The 19,997-nt window shown below is 35.0% G+C and overlaps 2 protein-coding genes across 7 annotated transcripts; both read right to left on the bottom strand.

The window, feature by feature from the left end:
- Positions 1 to 23: 23 nt before the first annotated feature.
- On the bottom strand, positions 24 to 1,203 carry LOC120073142 (dormancy-associated protein 1-like). Its single transcript, XM_039025791.2, has 3 exons — positions 1,073 to 1,203; positions 709 to 928; positions 24 to 378 (listed from the first exon to the last, which is right to left on the bottom strand). The coding sequence occupies exons 1-3, from the start codon at positions 1,176 to 1,178 to the stop codon at positions 342 to 344; spliced, it is 363 nt and encodes a 120-aa protein (XP_038881719.1). The 5' UTR covers positions 1,179 to 1,203; the 3' UTR covers positions 24 to 341.
- Positions 1,204 to 1,252: 49 nt separating this feature from the next.
- FES1 (Zinc finger C-x8-C-x5-C-x3-H type family protein) lies at positions 1,253 to 18,340 on the bottom strand. 6 transcript variants are annotated; one of them, XR_005480681.2, is made up of 8 exons: positions 18,129 to 18,340; positions 12,617 to 13,138; positions 12,198 to 12,427; positions 10,704 to 12,118; positions 10,542 to 10,600; positions 9,773 to 9,851; positions 4,956 to 5,057; positions 1,253 to 1,268 (listed from the first exon to the last, which is right to left on the bottom strand). XR_005480681.2 is itself a non-coding variant. In XM_039025785.2 (6 exons), exons 2-5 carry the CDS (start codon positions 13,108 to 13,110, stop codon positions 10,571 to 10,573), a joined length of 2,169 nt encoding a protein of 722 aa, XP_038881713.1. In that variant the 5' UTR covers positions 13,111 to 13,138; positions 18,129 to 18,340; the 3' UTR covers positions 4,796 to 5,057; positions 10,542 to 10,570. The 6 variants fall into 6 exon arrangements, 2 of the variants coding, with proteins under 2 accessions (XP_038881713.1, XP_090167901.1); XR_005480680.2 differs by lacking the exon at positions 1,253 to 1,268 and adding an exon at positions 1,301 to 1,497; XR_005480682.2 differs by lacking the exons at positions 1,253 to 1,268; positions 9,773 to 9,851 and adding an exon at positions 1,301 to 1,497.
- Positions 18,341 to 19,997: the final 1,657 nt, after the last annotated feature.

Genomic DNA, 19,997 nt, shown 5'->3' with positions numbered 1-19,997 from the left:
ACATTATCAACTGATTAATTAAATTTAAAGGGGAAAAAGAAAAGATAATTTTTATTTAGACAACAATTATGAGTCGCTAATCACCGCCGTGCACGGCGGACCCTATGGAGTAGTAGTCCAGATCGTCGGCTGTGTCAGCAGACTTAAACCTAATTAGCTACAGACTCACACATTAAACACCACTCTAAAAACTTGCTTGGATAGCTCAGATGCCAAGATCTAGTTAGAACATGTAAATCACATAAACATCCAAAACCCACCGGTTCACGTCACCAAACATGAACCTTTCACGACGCTATTTACATACGGCCACCGGTTATCGCCGCCGCTGCAGCCACCATTTAACGGTGCTGGCTCTTGGTGTCACCGCTGTAGAGCCTGTAATCGCAAAACAACAGTTTCATGTCAGTTTGATCGGACAAAATAGAGGGCTCATCCAAGCCCTCGGATGTCAGGACCATGACGAAGTCAACAGATCTGACGGCTTGGATGTCGTTCGGGAGAATCAAAATTTCGAATCTTTTTTTATCATCCACCAACTGTTGGGAATATTGAGGACAAAATGCCCCGGAATCTAATTTCATTTCACTATCACTACAATTTTCCATTCTTTACAACTTTTCTTTTAAAGTTTTGATATATATATACAAGGCGGCGCGTGGATAATAATCGCCCCAGTAAAAAGGGGTGGAAAGTGGGGGTACATACCAGTCGTAAACAGTTGGAGAGTTGGGTTGAGGTTTGTCGAAGACTTCGGCACCGATAGTCTTGGTTGCAAAGTTTCTACCAGGGTTGAAGACGCTCCTCCAAACATTGTCCTTACGCGCCGCCGTGAACGGCGTCGTAGGTGTCACCGGTGTAGTGGGTGTTCCCGGACTAGCTGGCAGGGACATCGATCTCTGGTATTTGCTTCCCTCTCCTTCCAAATCTAAAATTGTCATAGTAAGAGTAACAACATATATATATATATAATCAACAACAAGGAATTTGTACCAAAAGAAAGAATCAACAAATTAGATTGAAAAGAAAAATTAAGAAAGTGATCAAAAAAGAAGAAAGGGGGGAGTTTTACCTTTAAGGACTAAGGGCTTGGTGGAGATTTTCCTTAGCTTGCCGAGGCCACGGTCAGGCTGAGGTCCAGCCACAACATCATCCCAAAGCTTCTCAAGCAGAACCATTGTTGATCACTTTGTTTAGAAGCCCAATTCTATGGTCATGTGTATGGTTTTATAAATAGACCTCTCACTGCTCGAACTGTCTTGGCCAACCTTTTTTTTTTATTAATTTTTTTTTAAAAAAAAAAAAAAAAAAAAAAAAAAAAAAAAAAAAAAAAAAAACACACAACACCAAACTAAAAGACAATTGCTCAATAAAATTTTGTCATGTAATAAATATATTTTTAAAAAATGACTTGTTTTTATTTTGTAAAAGAAAAAAGAGAATCCAGTAACTAGGTGAAGCCTATAGCAATGTTTCCATTTTTTCGGTCCACCTCACCTACATAACAGATAAAATTTAATAAAAAATTAATAAATAGAGCGAGTAACACCTATATATGTACATTCCACCAACTTGTCTAATCATAAGTTGTCATGTGATAAATTTTACTTTTTTCCCTTTTTTGAAATATTTTAATATTTTGTTTTATGTGAGCGGTGAAAAGAGATGTATAAAGATAGGTGCACCCAAGTGTTATTCAACTCAAAATGCACGTAAGTAATTTTTAGGATAAATATCAATTTACATCTATGAACTTTGAGGTTTTATTAATTTAAACTCTAAACTAATAGTTGTATCAATTTAAATCCTAAATTTTTACAAGTATAACAATTTAGACCTTGAAATTTTATAAGTTATCAATTTAAACCATCTAAAAGTTAGTGTTTAAATAAACATACTCATGAAAGGTTAGGATTTAAATTGATATACGCATAAAAGTTCAGTGTTTGAATTGATATACAAATAAAAGTTCAGTGTTTAAATTATTATAACTATTAGTTTAAGATTTAAATTGATATAACACTCAAAATCGAGAGTATGAATTGATATTTGCCCAATAGAAGATTATTCAATTTGATCGTTATAGGATAATTACTTTTTCTTTCAGTATTATAAATGTAGAGTATAAAGGTTAATCCTCTGATTTTAATAGAAGAAATATACATCAATTACTATTGAAATATATGTTCAGGTTAGCATTGACTAAAATCTTTTCTTTCAAATCTCAACATGAACTATATTTTTTAAACCATTTATTTATATTATATTATACTTTAAAGTGAACCACTAACCTTTGAAATATCTAAATTCCAAATTCTCAATTTATAGGGTGTGTATATAATTGAGTTATGAAGGAGGATATTTGAGTCCCTACTTTGCCCTTATAATTTTTTATAAATACATATTTTGCGCATTGTAAAACTATTTAGGTCAAAGTTAGATTTGTTACAAGCATGCAATGATTGATTTATTAAAGTTTATTAAAACATTTAATGAACAATAATCAATATTATTTAATTATCCAAAATAAATGTTACATTGACAAAAGTAAACAATAACTTAGTAAAAATAATTAATTGTATTAAACATTCAATGTGAAAAAAATGAGTTATATGATACTTCATTCAGTGTGAAATATTATTAAAGCATTCAACGTGAAGAAAATAGGATATAAGATACTTCATTTTTTTATCACATTTTCCCCAAAAATTCACACCGTGAGACCTATACTCGACCTTGAGGCACCTTTTATAACGCCCCCATACTCAACCAAAAGTTCACATTTTCTATTTTATTTTTTTACTTCAAATAATTGCAACTATTCAAATTAAAAATATAAGACTTTCATTAATTAAATTCTTTTAACTTTTTTCCTATATATAAATTTTATAGGCATCACACATGCCATAGATTAATTAGACAAAACACTCTTAAAACTTTTGGAAATCTTCCAAATATATTCTGATACGTTGAATGTTTCATCCATAAAGAATTAGCAATTGCCATATAAAAATTAAAAGGCGTATGCAAGACTATCCATGTGAAATTTACTCCCAAATAAATTGTTCCAAAATTTTATCTTCTTGATTAACATAAAAAACGAAATCAACGTAGCAATTAATGTGTAAAAATTAAATGGCATATATGATAGTATTTCCAATTATAAAAAAGAATATGTTGTTATTACCATTTATTTCATCTTAAAAATATATAGTTAAAGTCATTTGCATTGTTAATTTCTACATATCAAATGCTACAAAATATTGTAAATATTGTCAGGCATGTTTTTCAATTTTTACACAATAATCTTTGCATCAATTATATCTTTATTAAGACAAAAGGGAAAAAAAACTAAGGATGTTTTTGGAATGAATTTCAAAGTTTAAAGGTAGAAAATAGAACTTTTGAAATTCCTAAAATAAACTCCAAAGTACGAGAATGTAATAATATAATATACTGTATCAATAATTTTGTTTAATAAAAATAACATCGGATTAGTTAAACTTTTAATTTTGTATCTAATAATAGTCTAACACATTTAATACGTTTTAAACTTAATTAATAATTGATTAATTAAATTTTATAGGATAATTGTTTTAAATGTGTTGAAAATATTTCCAAATATAGTAAAATGACACTGTCTATCCGTAATAGTTAGATCGTGATAAACATTTATTACTGCACAATAGAACGCGATAGACATCTATCAGAAACTGATAGATTTCTATCGCGATCTGTCTATGATATATAGTGATATTTTACTATATATTTATAAATAATTTACCCAATTTTCTAAATTTAAAAACACCTCAATTTTATATCTAATAAAATCTAACTTTTAAACCACCAAACTAACCTCTAAGGGATCGTTTCGGACAAGGACTATCCTAAGACTATAATAATCATCTTTTGTAGTCCCCAATTAGCTACAGTCAACACTATTCATAATTTTTTTTATTCTTTGCTACAATATTTACTATTTCATTCTTAAACTAAAATAATTTACACACAAACACATTATTATAATTCAAACTAAAATAGTCTGCATCTCAAATACAAACTATTATGATCCAACTATAATAACTTAAGACTATAATAATCAACTCCTTATCCCGAACGTCTCCTACCTTTCTCCAAATTTGTAATTAATCAGGAAATCTTCTACGCTAGCATTATAAAAGTTCCTTTTTTTAATCAAATATGGGATTAAAAAAATAAAAAAGAACATGTCAAATGGATAAGGATGAAGACTCAGAAAACATGGTGACAAAAGGAAAAATATCTACTTGAATACGGAGCAGGTTATGGATTGCTTTACAAGTGGGATCATGTCTCCTATTAAAAAATAATAATTAAATTACTAAAAAAAACAGGTTTTGTCCGATTTCTCAGTGCAAAGGTCACATGATTTAACACAAATTGAAAGCTCACACGTGTACATCTTCACTTTGTTTGTTCTTCAACTATCAACGGCCCAGATTTTGTTTTAAATTGTCTATGGATATAAATTAAACGTAACGTACCATGATGATAATAAGATGCCCCTGGAAGAATCTAGACTTTGCTTGGGTGGAATGGAAGTTGGATTATTCTTTAAGGTTTAGGGGTTCCATAAATATAATATGGTTGATGAATTTCACCATCTAAATCCATTAATCATTTAAGGAAAATGGATGTTTATTTCACATTTAATTTCTCCACCTTGGATATATTGGCAAGTGAAGAAAATGCTGACTATGATAACAATATCCATTCCCCAATAACCAAATGCCACGTTAGCATAGAAAGGCATGTCTTAAATAATTTTTTTGGTTATATTATATATATTTCGAGGCTCAAAGCATGCCATAATCAATTGGAGTAAGCTTTTAGCTGGTCTAGTAAGATCAAAACTTCGAAAGTCATTTCAAACCAACACTAAATCGCATATTAACAGTTAACAAACAAGAAGTCACCTGTAATTCTTTGAAGCATTTGTATTTGTTAATGATGTGCCTGTGCCCCGTTCCAACAACAGTTCATTTGACAGAAAGTAGTCGCCACAGCAACAGATAAGGCTGAGGGATGAAGTTTATAAAGAAACCAAATCACAATATACAAAACCGTGAGCTGGGAACAAACCAAAGTGACGTGCCGTAAAGCAAACAAAAAAAGAGAGAAATGAGCCAAAGTCAAAGCCCAAAAGGCATGGATTAACTCATTGATTCGATGCTCTGAGCTCTCTCTTACCTTATCCTTACAAGTTACAACCTTTTGCCCCTAAGAGCAATGCTGATAACTAATTTACATGACATGTCTAATCTATTAGTCAAATGCTTTCAGTTCAGTCCCCCTAAATCTAATAGCATTCTTCTTCAATGGAAAGGCTAAAAGTATAACCATATTGTGAACAATTGAACATAATAATCTGCACTGATTAGAACATAAATTGATAAAGTTATAATAAATTTTGTCTACGAGGTCATCTAATATTCGAAGAGGTAACATAATGTTTGCATCTTCTTTCAAATCCCAATTACTTTTGTTTTGCAAAGTGCACTATTTCCAACTTTTTCTCCTCTCCATGAAAGATTCCATCCGTAGAAAATAATATAGCTTTACCAATAGGATCGCCATAAGACCTTATAGCCAGTATTTCTCTAGAAGTCGAGGACTTTTATTAAAAAAATAAAAAAATGAAAATGAAAAACCTGGCCTTATTAAGCAAAAAATGAAAGAATACACAAGTATACAAAAGGGAGCCAACTACTTGAATGGGCTCCAGAGAAACAGAGAATCCAAACATCCTCGGATATATATATATTTTTTTTTACCCCCACATATTTTCAAAATAGCACAAATCTCAGCCTAACACAAAAACAATCCATTCTCATCAAAACAGGGATGGAGGAGAATTCATTCGACATAGTTGACAACTAATGGAGCATATCATGTTCACAGCAATAACCTTAGCCTTTTATTTCCCTATGTAAAATTTTAGAGGGACACAAATAAATTTTTGAAGACACTCGAAGGTTATAAGATTAAATCCCGAAAGAAGAAGATTTTGCCAAGACATCCTCTTCCAATAGGTAGAGTGATAACCAACATATATTACATTATTATCCCTTCAGTAAACTCCACTGACCACTCGTCCTGTTCCGTTCTACCAACCTACTGGATCATTTCACAAGCTTAGATTGGGGACCCGAAAACCATCTTCAAATTCAATCAATAAAAAGGAAAAACAAAAAAACTTCCCCATTTCCACACGGATTGAAGAATTTTTCTAACTAAAAAAAAATGATAGTTTTCTCTTTTCTTCCATCGTATCCACCTAAATATATGCAACTGCTAGAGTGGTAACACAGTTGCAGGGGATCAAACCTAAACGAATTGCAGGTAGAATATTGAAGCTAAGGATCTAATGTAAAGGTTGAGTGAAGACTTGTTTGCCTGGTACAATCTCTCCTAATTAAGCTGCCTTTGTTGGTCAGAGACAAATAATTGATTCTGGCAGTTTGTTAGTTAGAAACCATTTTTATTGATTCTATATTTGTGGTAATGAGATTCTTCTAACATTGGAAGACAAGAAAAAAGAAAAGGCTTGTAACATCCGATCCTTCGTAGGATTCCTTAGGTGGAGGAGAGAAGAGCTTATAGTTCAAGCCTTGGAAGGGGAAAGTTTACTAAGTACCTAAAACTATGCCTTAGAAATTTGGAGTCAAAAATTAAGTGTCCAAACTATGCTATGAGAATTAGCATAGGTGAGGATGGAGAATCTAGGTTAAGTTTAACGCATGGTGTAGTGGAGGAAGTAGGTCATAGCATAGTTGACCAAGCCATAGCATGATGGATGCATAATAGGTGCATCCAAGGGGAGGTTTTGGACAAACTTTGGATGTTTAGGGGATGTTGGAGGCTAAGCTATAAGATTATGCTACGAGTCTTGGGGACTACGCTACGAACAAAGGAGATTGTGCAAGTGAAAGCATGATGGGTGCATAGGGTATTCAAGGGAGAGATTTTGGCTAAGTGTAGGACAACATAGGACACTTCAAGTGGAGGAAACCCTAAAGAATATAGTGTCGGGCGTAGAGATGGCCCTATGGGCGCATGCTTGGAGGAAAAGTTAGGCAAAGATGACACATGGCTATGTCTTTGAGTGTGAACAAGAAAGCTATGCTTTAAGAAGGAGATAGAAACCAAGGAAGAAGGAAGTAAAGGAAGGATTGGCACATAAAGTTAAGGTTGGGCGCATAAAACTAGGGTTTGGCGCATAGGGGATTTTGTGGATTCCATTTTGGGTCTATGACGAGCAAGTTGGAAGCACAAGACAAACCTTTAGGAAAAGAGATACAACAAGGAAGCCAAGAAACCTAATTGGACGCATACCTAAAGGAAAGGTGTGGAATGGACACATACCCTAGTTATGAACCAAAGGAAGAAACTATGCTATAAGATGAAAGGTGAATTAGGAGCATAATTAGGGAACCATGCGTTGACACACTATATGGGCGCATAGGAAGGAGATGTTGGATGCATATCGGGTGGTTGGTGAAGCAACCATGCACCCAACATAGGTTACACAACATGCGTTAACTTGAGAACTTGGAGAGCAAGGTCGGATTGACAACAATGTGGGATACGTGGCTCAACCAAGTGAAGTCTTGGCCGAGTCAAGGATGAGGTGAACGCATAGTAGGACATGCAAAAGGTCGGAATGACAGCTCAAAGAGGAGCTATGCGTTGGACTATGCACGGTGAAGACACCTCAAGCTCGTATGCAAGTAGGTGGTGGCTCAACGTGGTGAAGACACTCAAGAGGGGAGGTGTCATGCATTGATGGCATAGGAAGGATGACAAGGACACTCTGGAGGGCCTATAAATACTCCGATAGAGCTTCGTTTTAGCTCACAACTCAAATTCTCTCAAAGGAGACTCAAAAAGAGAGAGCTAGAGAGAATTAGAGTTTTAGGGAGAGGCCATGCGTTAATAAGGGTATGCCTATGCGTTGGTCATGATGCCATGCACCAATGGAGTCTGAAGTTGAGTTGAGAAGGCATGCTACGTCTAAGAGGGTGGACCATGCGCCCAACTAGTCTGTTGATGCAACCATGCCTCCAACAGGTGCTGAGGAAGGTCACCATGCGTCCACAATTATCCTGAGGCTATCCGAAGTCTGTTTTCATGTCCATGGTAAGCCGAGTATGTCTAGTGGGATATTGTCGACATGTGCACATTTGGCGGGTTTTATTAGGTACTAGACTTGTTTCCTCGGTCTTGTATTTGGTTGACATGATTCATCTTCGAAAAACATATGATCATGCCAGTGTATCTCAGTTACCAAACTGGGATGGTTACGTTTTTATATTCTTATATTGTTTTATGACTGTTTGTCTGTGCAAACGTTTTCAAAATGAATTTCAAAAGCAAAACCTATTTTTGTATACAACATACCACTCACTAAGCTTCCCAGCTCATGTTTTCCAAATGTTTTATCCCCCCGCCCCCGGGTAACGAAAGAGAGGAGTTTCAGGATGCCACTTGAGGTTAAGGTCTGCTATACTACAGCCACACTTTCGGACTTAAGTTTGTTATTATGAGTTTCTATAACTAAGAGTTTGGAACTGTTAAGTTGAGTTTGAGGGCTTGTAAACTTTATGCTGTATGTAATAAAAGAAGTTAAGCCAAAGATTTATTGTTATATTTTTTTGGCTGTAAGTTTACTAAGCAAAACATGTAAGAGATGGGCAGTAGGTATCACAAAAGGGTGGTATCTGTCGCCCTCACGTCTCCTTTTAGGCTTGAGAGGTGAGCTTGGGAGGGGATGTGACAAGGCTAGCATCTAAGCTAGATCTTCTGAGAGGGTTGATTGAAATTTCCTTCTAGCTGTTCTCAAGGCTAAGAACTTTCGCTCTAGATTGAAATCGTGGAACAGGAGCAGCATTGCTTCTACAAATTTCTCCTTCTTACTCAATTGTAGGACAAGGGAATTATATATCTTCTGGGGATATTTATCAAGGTGATCCTTCCCCCTTACTTGGGCTTCTAGCAAACGCATTAGTTGACCGCTCAAGCAAGCTTCTCAATCTGATTTTGACAAAGGTTTCGTGGTTGGTAGGAATGGCTTTTGAGTTCGCCAATGGCACTCTCCCATTCCCTATCTTCAATGCCTCTTTGATTTCTAACCAGTCCAAGATCATAGATATCATTTTGGACTTAAGCCCTTTTTGTAACTTTTTTCCGGCTCCTTTTTTATGGGCTCCACCTGCACTTGTGTATTCTTTCAATGAAAGTTGTTATTTTTCATCCAGATATGTGTATAGGTGCCTAAAGCCTTATGTTTCATAACAAATCAAGATTTTATTATATAATTATTAATTAACAATAAGACAGGCATCGCTGAGGGACTCAAAATTAATATTTTAGCCAAAAAAAAAATTAATTTTGATTGAATGGTATGGCGGTGTTGTTAGGATATTAAGGGTATGTTAGTAATTAGTTAGGGAGGTTATGATATTTGGTTACAAATAGAGACTGGGAAAAATGAGAAGCTAGACAATATTTTGGCTGACTGATTTAGGGATTGAGAGAGATTTCAAGAGGTGAGAGTCCAAGTTCCTCGAATTACTTGGCTATCTTGTAAGTTTACGTTGATTGTGTTTAGGTTCCTATCAAATTTCTCTTGAATATATTTTATTTCAAAATTTGAGCAAGCCCAGATATCAATAAGAATAACATAGCTGAAATTAGATACGGAAACTATTCATAACGAGATGACTTTGCTAACCTTCTAAAAACTGGCTCAGAAGCACTGCGTCTAATAACAGAAAATCATCTATCCTTGTCTTTCAATGGAGAACGAGAGACTTCATTAACCAACAAAAACAGATATAGACATAGAAGATATGGCATTAGTTTATCCAAAATAGAAGGAGCTTAAAAATGTTACACCAATTGGCTTAAAGAAAAGGAAAAGGGGAAGGATAAAGAACAAGAACAAAGAAAAGAAAATTGCATAATTATAAAAATCAATTAGAACAAAGACACCAAAACGAGCCCAAAAAGGTGATTTGATCTATAGTTGTTAATCACATATAGCACGAATGTATAAATTTCAACAGGTCTACACCATTCCCCACTGCTTACATGAAAATAATATTAGAAAAATCAGTAAAAGCTAGAATAAATCAAGTTGGAAGTTATTGAACTAGAAATTTATTAATTTTTTATTTTTAAGTTTATATTTATTACTATTATTTTATTTGATTTGAGGGGACAATGTCACCTGAATAAATGAAGGATGGGCATTATTATTTACAATCAAGAGCAGATTTACAGTTTAGATGATGATAAAGAGTTCTTTTCTGATAGAACTAGCAAGAAGAATTAAGCAGAACAAAATGAGGGGAGAAAAGATGCTTATGAAAAGAAAATATCACAATGCATTAAATAGCAACCATCACAACTAGTTTCAAGTTTCCAATAATCAAGATTGTAAAACAACCTTTGACAAACTCTTCAAGGCTTCTAAATTGTAGAATCCTTAGGAAACTTACCAAAAAAAAAAAAGCGCTAGCCTGCCATCTCAAGACTTTCCATATTTACTAACATATCCCTGCATATAAATGTTGATCATTGTCAGTAAGACAAAGATTCTATGTAGAGCCCACAATCTACATCATTCAGAGTATACTCATCTTTCTAACAAAGATACCTACCTCAACAAGCTTCTCGATCTTCGGACGAGATGAAGAAAGATACTGCTTAACCGATTCCACAGTAGTTGGAACTTGGTGAGATTGAAGAGCACCTAGAACCTTATCAAGTGTCTTCTTAACAACAGTGTTATGTACATCCTTTTTGAGACGTCCCTCACGCCACTTAGGTTTCAATATTTGTTTCACCAATTCTATGAGAGCAGATCGGAAGTGCCTAGTTGCTTTTGATTCTTTGGGCACATTTCCATCCATGAGATGCTTACCATCCATATCACCAAGTTGTCTATCACTATCGGCTTCAGAGTCCTTTTCATGTAATGAAATATTTGGAAGCTTTAGTTCACCATCCTTCTTTTTGGTAACATTTTTTTCACGGGTGACACCCATGTGATCATCCTCTCTTGTCCTAGAACCATTACGGCCATCAATACCAAAAGATCCCCGTATTTCTGCTTCTAACAAAAGTGAATCTTTGCCTTGTAGATGCCCAATTTTTTCATTCTTCTCCTCAGTTTTATTATGAGAGGATAAAGAACTTGTATCATCATTAGATTCCGGCTTTGAACTCCCAGGAACCATAAAATTACCCGATGCCCTCCGTAAAGTTCTAAGAGGTGATGCTTCTTCATGTCCTTGACGATCAAGAGAAACATTATAAGAACCACCCACTATTCTCGGTACCTCAATGCTATCCAAGAAAGGATCATACTGGCTTACCGTAGTTATTGAAGGAATAAAAAAGGATGGTCTAAAAGGTATAGATGGTTCCCAATCGTCCGAAGAATATTTCATTTTGAATTCTGAAGAATTCATTGACCCATTAGTTAATGAATTATCTGATCCGGAGGCAGAAAAGGGAGAACTTCTCATCAACGAGGCCAGCGTAGAAACATGATGTTCTCTGTCCATAATGGACATCTTATGAGCACCGAGGAGGCTTGCATTTGAGGAAGATGTAAAAGGCAAAGAAGAAGCATTAGAGGTAGTGAAACGTGAAGATAAAATACCACCCCTTGGAAGGTGATTGTTCAGCAAACGTGGACATGCAACATTAGCGGGTTCCTCCATGACACCCAATTTGGTGAAGCCATCTGCAGAAAGTCCAAACTCAGGAGGCAACCCATGCCTTGATGCAGAAAGACCTCTACTAAGGGGAAACGATGCACCAAAACTAGTAGAAGGCAATTTCTGGCAATCAGGAAGTGCACCCAAAAGTGAATCCTCCCTCTGATGCAATAAAATTTTGTTTTTCTCATGCAACCCATCCCATCCTTGGCTTTTGGAGAAGTCCCTTGGTAAAGTTCTTTCTGAAGAAAGACCAAATTTCAGAGAAAGTGAAGAGTCCTTTAGAAGAGAAGAATTCGGTGGATGATGAACAACTGGTGATTTCAACACGTCTGCACTGTATTGCAAACCTGTGCCATTCGAAAGTACTATTAGAATTTGATGCTAGAGAAGGAATTTCCGACATCTGCATAACTTACTTTATCTCACCTTCATTGAGCTGAGCTTGTTTTTTCAAATTTGAAGCATCAGCACGATCCTCAGAATGCTGGTCACTACTGTATGCATTCTTTTTTATATGCAGAAAGCTGCAAGAGCTACCTTTTATGCACCAGCCTTTAGCATAGAAGTCACAGATAGCTGCAGCAGGGTGTTTTTCTTCACCATTAACATCAGCAACGGGGGACAAACTTCTTGACCTCTTTTTTGAAGCAGCTGATCTGGAAATTCTAATAGTTAGGAAGAGCTATTTTAAGAACTATCCCTGACATTTGACAAGGTAATAAAATAACCACTATGCATTAGCTGCAAAAGATGATTGTATGGTGGCTTTTTTTCTTTTAACACAATTGTTAAGATGGTACTTTGACAAGTAATAAAGGAAGTTGTTGAACCACCATCATCAGTACCTTGATGCCATTTGGTTTTCTCCATTCTCTAGTTCCATGTTCGTTTGCTTACTCTCTCTCTCAGGATTTGTAGTACCAATACTCCGTCCAACCGAGTGATTTTTTGATCCAATGTCCGAATCCCCTAAGGTGACACTTGATCCATTGGTGGCTTCAGCATCCATAACCTCACTATTGCATAATAGAACCTTCTTATAATTTGAGCCACCAAAATCTTTAGGTAAATTATTTCTCAAAGCCTCTACATCCTTATCACCCACAGTAAGTTCTTGATCTTCTGTCTCCTTGTCCTTCAGACATTTCCGTGATTCAACTTTCGTGCACTCTCCATGTGATTGTTCCTCCTTGTTTTCCAAGGGCTTACCTGATGGACTAGAAAATTCAAGATTGCCACTATTTTCAGTTTCTCCTACAGAGAACAGTTTCACTTCAGAATTTTCAGTAGTAGTAATGGTGTCTGATCTCAAGTGCTTGCCATGCCTCTTGGTATCCATATCATTACAAACATCTACAAGGTACACACTGAGACAAAAAATAAAAATAAAAAGGTCACCTATGGGAGAAAAGAAGATTTTTATATTTATCTACAGCACAAAAGAACCAGCATTTGGTAGAAAGAAGGCCAAGTGGCCACAGACTTGAGAAAACTAACCAAACAGAATTCAAAACTAGCTAGATAGAAATGGTGTTTTTGAAATTTCAACCAGAAGTCATAGCTTCATCATCTTCAGTTGTTTGCAAAATCATTCTATTAACACCATATACATCTCAATTTGAGGCTTCTTTAATTTGTAAAATACGCTAGGGGTGTAAACGGTTCACATCAGCTCAGTTTGGGGGGCTCAAACCGAAACTGAACCACTAGAAATATAAAGAAAATAGGAAACTCGAGCCAAACCGCCCAAACCGACGGCTTTGTAGGGTCAGTCTGGCCATTTCCGTTTACATATAAATCCACATGCATTTGTTGGGACAAGAACCCAACGAAATTATTAGGCATTAGGTTGTTAGGCTTGGGTTATAGTGTGTTAGGTACTTGAGCACCTTGGAGAACCACAACCCAAAAGTCAGCTATTGAGGTGAGAGAGTCAAGCCACTTAAGTACCACATAGGTCATCTCATTCTAACCAATGTGGGACAAAGGTATCCCATACTATCTTGGTTCCTAACAATACCCCATTCCCGGAAGCCGACGTACCAGTGGCTACTCCGTCAGTACTTCACTCAGCCACACCTGATCCCTGCCAGTTCCACTCCGGAACATCAACAACCAGCTCTGATACCATTATTAGGTACTTAAGCACCTTGGAGAACCACACCCCAAAAGTCAACTATTGAGGTGAAAGAGTCAAGCCACTTAAGTACCACATTGGTCATCCCATTCTAACCAATATGGGACAAAGGTAGCCCATACTACCTTGGTTCCTAACACAATGTTGATGGGCCTGCTAAGCTCTCACGTCATCCACGAGTACGAATGAAAAGATACCACATAAAAATTTTTAGCACGCTCATTAAGACTTGAACTCTTACCTAGTGTTTTCAATGTGTAAGGCACGCTCTAAGGGGGCAAGTCTCCTAAGCACCTTAAAGTGAGAGGCAACAGAAAAGTGACGCCTAAGTGAAGCAAGGCGAATGTGATAAAATGATATAAACAAATATTCTATATAACTTATCTTATATGTAAAAATAATAAATATTTAATTTTAAAAACATGAAAACAAGGGGAAAAAACTATTTGATATTTAAATAAAGGTATGAAAAAGTAGAGATGTTTATAAAAATAAAGTACAGATTTATTATTATTATCATCATCATCATCACCATCGTAAAAAACAGGTTCTACAGGCTTAGGCTTAGGCTTATGACTAAAAATTAAACAAAACAAGCTTCAAACAATGTCAACTAAACGTCAGAAGTAAATAAAGCTAGGCATTAAATTTAATGGAAGAGAAAGATTCCCATATGTCATTATAGCATGCAACATCCGACGTGCAACTTTTATGATTTATACATTTTTTCTTTTTTGCCTTTTCTACTTGTTCGACCCTTCTTCTTCTTGACTACGTAATTCATATTCTTTCTTTGTTCTCTTCTTCTTTCTTCTTCGGGTATGTCTGAGAGTGATTTTAAATGGTTAAAATCACTTATCTTCTCCAAAATCACTCTAAAACCTACTATTCATCATTTTAAATCAATTTTGTTGATATGGAAATTGAATTAAAAAGTGTAGAATTCAACATCAAATTTATTTTGCGTATTAAAAGTGTGTTTCAAAGTGATTTTGAACCTGACAAAAAGTTATTTTAACAATTTAAAAATCACTCTCAAACATGCACTTCATCTTTATTATTATTATTCATTCCTCTCTTCTTTTTCTTCTTTTTCTTCTTCAAACTTCTGGACTCTTTCTTCTTCATTTTTGTATTTACTTTCTTCTCCTAACTCTTCAATTTTCCATGTTAATAAGGTCATTTTTGCCCATGTTGATAGCGTTCATCTGCCTTTATGGCTATGGTACAAAAAGGCGAGAAATGGAGCACCCACGCGAGCTCCTTGTTGAAGTCTCTCACCTCGGATTCTTTCAAGGCATTGAGGCTTTATCTCGCCTCGCCTCACCTCCCGCCATGGACAACCGCCCTGAACTCGCCTCAACAACATTGCTCTTACCCTTGAGGATATTAGCATGGTTGCTTAGACATTTTAACCACAAATGTTTTTTTGAGACACTATTGATATTTGTTTTATATGGCTCGATTATATTCATCCCATCTAGCCAAAACCCAAATCCGACCAAATTTCTTCGCGTTTTCTTTTTATATATACTAACCGAACACTCTAAATCAGATTGGTTCCAAACAAACCCGACATCAATTTCAATTGATTTAAGTCGTCTTTCAATTTTTTTTTTTCCTCTTGCACTCCTAAAATACACACAAACTCACTTAAAAACCCAAGTAGAGGCACACATAACATATCCAATCAAATCAAAGCTCAACGGTAGAGAAACCTTGAAAAGCAACCACAGCCGACAACTTGAACCACTTCAACCAATACAAGTAATAGTTGGCCAAAAACCTTCACCAAACAAATCTGAAAGACCAAATTTCCACAAAAGTAGAAGCATGAAAATCTAAAAAATATGAAGCGATTGAACCAAAGACATCATCCCCTTGAAGACCACAAAAGGCCGAAAAAAGAAAAACCAAGGCACCTAAAATTCTTTGAGAACAGAATCCCCAAACTAAATAACAAAATAATCAAGGAATAAATGAGGGATCTTCCACGAACTTCCAAAAGAAAATGAAGAGACCACCTTGGAACCTTGAAAAACAGATTCTTATGATGTCGAAGGAGGGATTTCACAGAACTCAAAAACCACGGGCTTGAATAAAAGATGCATATTTGCTAGGCATCGATGAGGAAGGAGGAAGAATCTCCTTATCATTGTGCTGAAATAGAAACTCAAAAGCATTAGAAAGGGAGACTTTAATCACCATATCATCAAAGTGAGTATTCATAGGCTGCATAAGAGATTCCACATTGTTTGGGCTAACTTCAAATTCAGCATCAAAGCCATCACACCCAAAGGGAGAAAGAGGAGTTGCAGGGTCTTTTGTTGAATGGATGATGTCATGAATCAAAACAAGATCTTTTGAAGAGAAATTTGTATAGCTACAAGGATTGGGAATTGAAGGCTTTGACGGAGATATTGTAGATAAGTTCTAACAACCCACTTGTCGTACAGAGGGGATCATGAGACCTGAACAATTTACTTCAATTAAATCGAGTTCGTAGTATTGTCTTCAGTTAGTGAATGAGGAGAAATGATAGGTTCACTTTTCTCAGTATATATAAGGGATAAGCTGCAATGTAACAATTTTTAATCTCTTTGACACGAGGACTTGAGAGCTTTAATGGATGTCTCAAAAGGGGATTCAAGAATCGCAATAGGCCCCGCATGGGAAGAATGGTCGTTAATAATGGCAAGTGGCTCGAAAGATTTCCAAAGATCTTGAAGATTTAGAACAGGTTTTTGATGATCATGCAGATTAGACCCATATCAAACATAGATCCCTTGTTAAGCAAATATCATCTCCTCTATCGCTTGAACTAAAGCTGGAGGATTAATTACGTCATCATTCACATTAAAAACTCCTTTGTCTTCCATGACTTGGTCTAAACGATGCAAATCCAAAAAAAATTGGAAAAGTCTTTCTAGGAAAGAACATCATTAATGATATTTGGAGGATCTAAGGCAGCAACATCACCAAATCTACGAAGCATTCTCCCTTTTTTATCATTGATTTCTAATCTAGTTGCCAGAAAACCACAAAAATTCATCTCGACTTGTGTTAGTGTATGAGCCTTATTGCAATCCAACATATTAAGAGTCTGAGAAGAAATATTCTCAAGACCACCAAAGTAATGATGGATAGCCTCGAACGTGCTACGATCTCAATAGGATAGAAAGTTCTTAACGACAATCCTCCCACCATAATATTCAATAAAATCCAAATGACTGTGTTTTCCTCGAGACCACTTTCCAATACACAAATGAAAATCACCTTAGAGTTTCCATTTTCCTTCAGATTCTAGAGCCTTTACTGAGTTTTCATCCTTGAAATTAAGCAAATCCTTGTCTGCCATGAAAGGATTAATCAAAACATAGTTCTATATAGGTCTTGTTATACTTGATTAGAGACCGTTTTGTAGTTTGCCTGATTCTTATTTTTGTGGGTTCATTTTTTGTATGACCTTGTGTTCTTTCTTTTTTCCCCTCAAAGAAAGTTAAGAAATTTATATAATTTTTTCAGGGAAAAAAAGGGTGGACAATCTTGGAATAGAGGAAACAAGGAAAGAGAGCAGATTCTTGAAGGCGGGAGAAGTTAAAAGTCTGTGTCAATTCAGGGTTGCTAGGCCGTATGATTACCATGTGCTATTGCAGATATGAACAAATTATGAAGGTAACTAGAAAACCAATGTTACTTAACTCCTTGAAGGAGAAGTATTTTCTCAACCCAACATTTTGTTGGGAAAGAAACTAAAGCCCGAGATGAAAAACCAAATATTACCAACTTCTCAAAGTAAATAGAATTTCTGAAGCCCACATTCTGTCATGAAACATATAGCTAAGCAACTCCTTCAGTAACAAAATGCAGGAAGGAGCCTAAAATTCCACATCTTTTGAGGAACCTGAACACGCCCCCTTGTGTCAAGCTCGATGAGAATTTCCACGCATAACCCCCCTGCTCACTTCACCTCCTACCTTACTTTTAACTACTAACCCAAAAACATTTATATTGAACTCAATCCACTGTCTTGTAATTTCAGAATACTCAGAGAAGAAAACATAGATTGGGCAGCGAAAAATATAAACCCTAGAAATCAAATTGATAGCTAAAGATCTAATTTTGAACTAAATATGAATCTTTACCTTACACGATTCAAAGCCCACGTACCAAATACAAGTCAAATAGAAACATGAGAAGAGAGAGAGGAAGCAACATACATATTCAATCTTTAAGCTACTGGGAAGACGGTAACGCTAAAATCGGAAGCTAGGGCTTCCGGCCTCCGGCCTCCGGTCTCCGGGTTCTGAGTTCTGCTTCTTCCTCCAACTTTCAGTGCTAGAAATCGAGTAAAAGTAAATGAAGAAATGGGCTCGGGGGGTACTTTCTGTTCTTTTTACAATAATGAAAAAGGAAATCAACTGTGAAACATAAGATTGTAACTTCACCCTCACTCTTCAATTTTGTCAAATTGCATTTTAAAATCACTTAATATTACAATCTTAATCTTCAAATTTTAAAATATGTTACCATTTCTTTAGTTGTCCATCAATTCTTGCTCTGAATTTCGTTAAGATAATATATATATATATACATATATGTGCATTCAATCAATTACATTACATGTGTATAATATGAAATTGATCATCTTTTTCAAATTTTTGAAATTTTGCGAAGTTATTCCAACTTTATTTTATTAACATCAATCAGTTTATAAATATCTTTTTTGGGTTAAAATTTGCAAGAGAGCCTTTGAATTACCATTTGTATATTATTAAATATAAGATGCTTAGAAAATTGTCTCGTTTTATTTTTGTTCTTGTCTTAGTAATCGAGCAGCTTACTATGTAGATCGTTGTGGTGTTGGTTTCTCAAAATCTTTTGATTTTTTTTTTATCTTTCAATTCATAAGTTTTTGTCAAGTATTGGAGATCTTTGTTTTCTAGAGTGGGTCCTGGATTTAATTAACGACGACCTTCGTTCTTTGGTTCGTTGGTATTTATTAAAGTTTTTATTAAAAAAACAATATGTTGGAATAAAGGGCAATGGCTTGCATAATTGATACAAATACAACACAATTAATCGGAGAATTTCAAATATCCAAATGGGATTACAGCCTGGGGCACTCAAGACATGAGCTACCTTATTCAAGATAAACACATCAAACTCTTACTCTGCTCAAACTCAAATATTGTTGAATCCTTAATCCTCAAATTTGTCATGACCTTTGATCGATCAAACATCTGTCTTGAAAATCCCTCTATTATAACTCATTCTAACGTGTGTAGGACAACGCCAACCAACTATGCACGGCCAAGTTATTGTTGTGCAAGTTTACTAATAGTCTATTAAACAAACAAAAAAATAAGTTTTATTGGAGATGGTTTTTCTTGTATTTTTAATATAAATTGTAGTATACTCGATATATCATTTTGATTCAAACTACGACTTTGCATTGATCAAACATATTAGACATATGCCTTGAAAATCCCTTTATTATAACCCATTCTCACATGTGTAGGATGACACCAACCAATTATGCATGACCAACTTATTGTTATGTTTGTTTACTAATAATATGTTTTAAAAAAAAGTTTTATTGGATTTTTTTTTTTAATTGTTAATGTAAATTGCAGTATACTCCATATATTCTTTTGTTAGTTAGCTAACGTAGGTGAAATCCAAACCTTTAATCCTTCAAGTCACGGATATATAGGATATATGTAAGTCAACTAATAATCGATATTTTAAAAAAAATCCTTCATATCATGATATTGCAAATTATTTATTTATTTATTTTTGTAGACTCAAAAATACATGGAGTGAGAATTCAAATATCTAAGATGATATAATGTTTTGAATAACTGAATTACCTCACGTTGATTTATCAAATTATTAGATTTGAATAACCTGAGTATAATTTAATTGATTAAAGTATATGTCATCGATCAAAATAATGAATATTCAAATCTTCCACCTTATTTATTGTCAAACTTTTTTTTTAAAAAAAGAAAAAAAGAAAAAAAAAGAAGTTGAATCATATAAAATACATTGGAATCACAATCATATTTTGGTCCTAAATTATTGAC

The sequence above is a fragment of the Benincasa hispida genome, chromosome 3, assembly GCF_027475165.1.
Source record: "Benincasa hispida cultivar pf3 chromosome 3, pf3_genome.v1.1, whole genome shotgun sequence".
In the NCBI taxonomy this organism is placed as follows: Eukaryota; Viridiplantae; Streptophyta; class Magnoliopsida; order Cucurbitales; family Cucurbitaceae; genus Benincasa; species Benincasa hispida.
Note: the sequence above shows the minus strand (reverse complement) of the source record. Positions and strands in the feature narration are given on the sequence as shown.

Coding starts and splice junctions, on each gene's coding strand:
- FES1 (XM_039025785.2), bottom strand. CDS start 13,110: ATGGATACCAAGAGGCATGGCAAGCACTTGAGATCAGACACCATTACT. Junction 12,119..12,197: donor ACAAGCTCAGCTCAATGAAG/GTGAGATAAAGT, acceptor CGAATGGCACAG/GTTTGCAATACAGTGCAGAC. Junction 10,601..10,703: donor AGATCGAGAAGCTTGTTGAG/GTAGGTATCTTT, acceptor ATTTATATGCAG/GGATATGTTAGTAAATATGG.
- LOC120073142 (XM_039025791.2), bottom strand. CDS start 1,178: ATGGTTCTGCTTGAGAAGCTTTGGGATGATGTTGTGGCTGGACCTCAG. Junction 929..1,072: donor CAAGCCCTTAGTCCTTAAAG/GTAAAACTCCCC, acceptor TGACAATTTTAG/ATTTGGAAGGAGAGGGAAGC. Junction 379..708: donor TCTCCAACTGTTTACGACTG/GTATGTACCCCC, acceptor TTGCGATTACAG/GCTCTACAGCGGTGACACCA.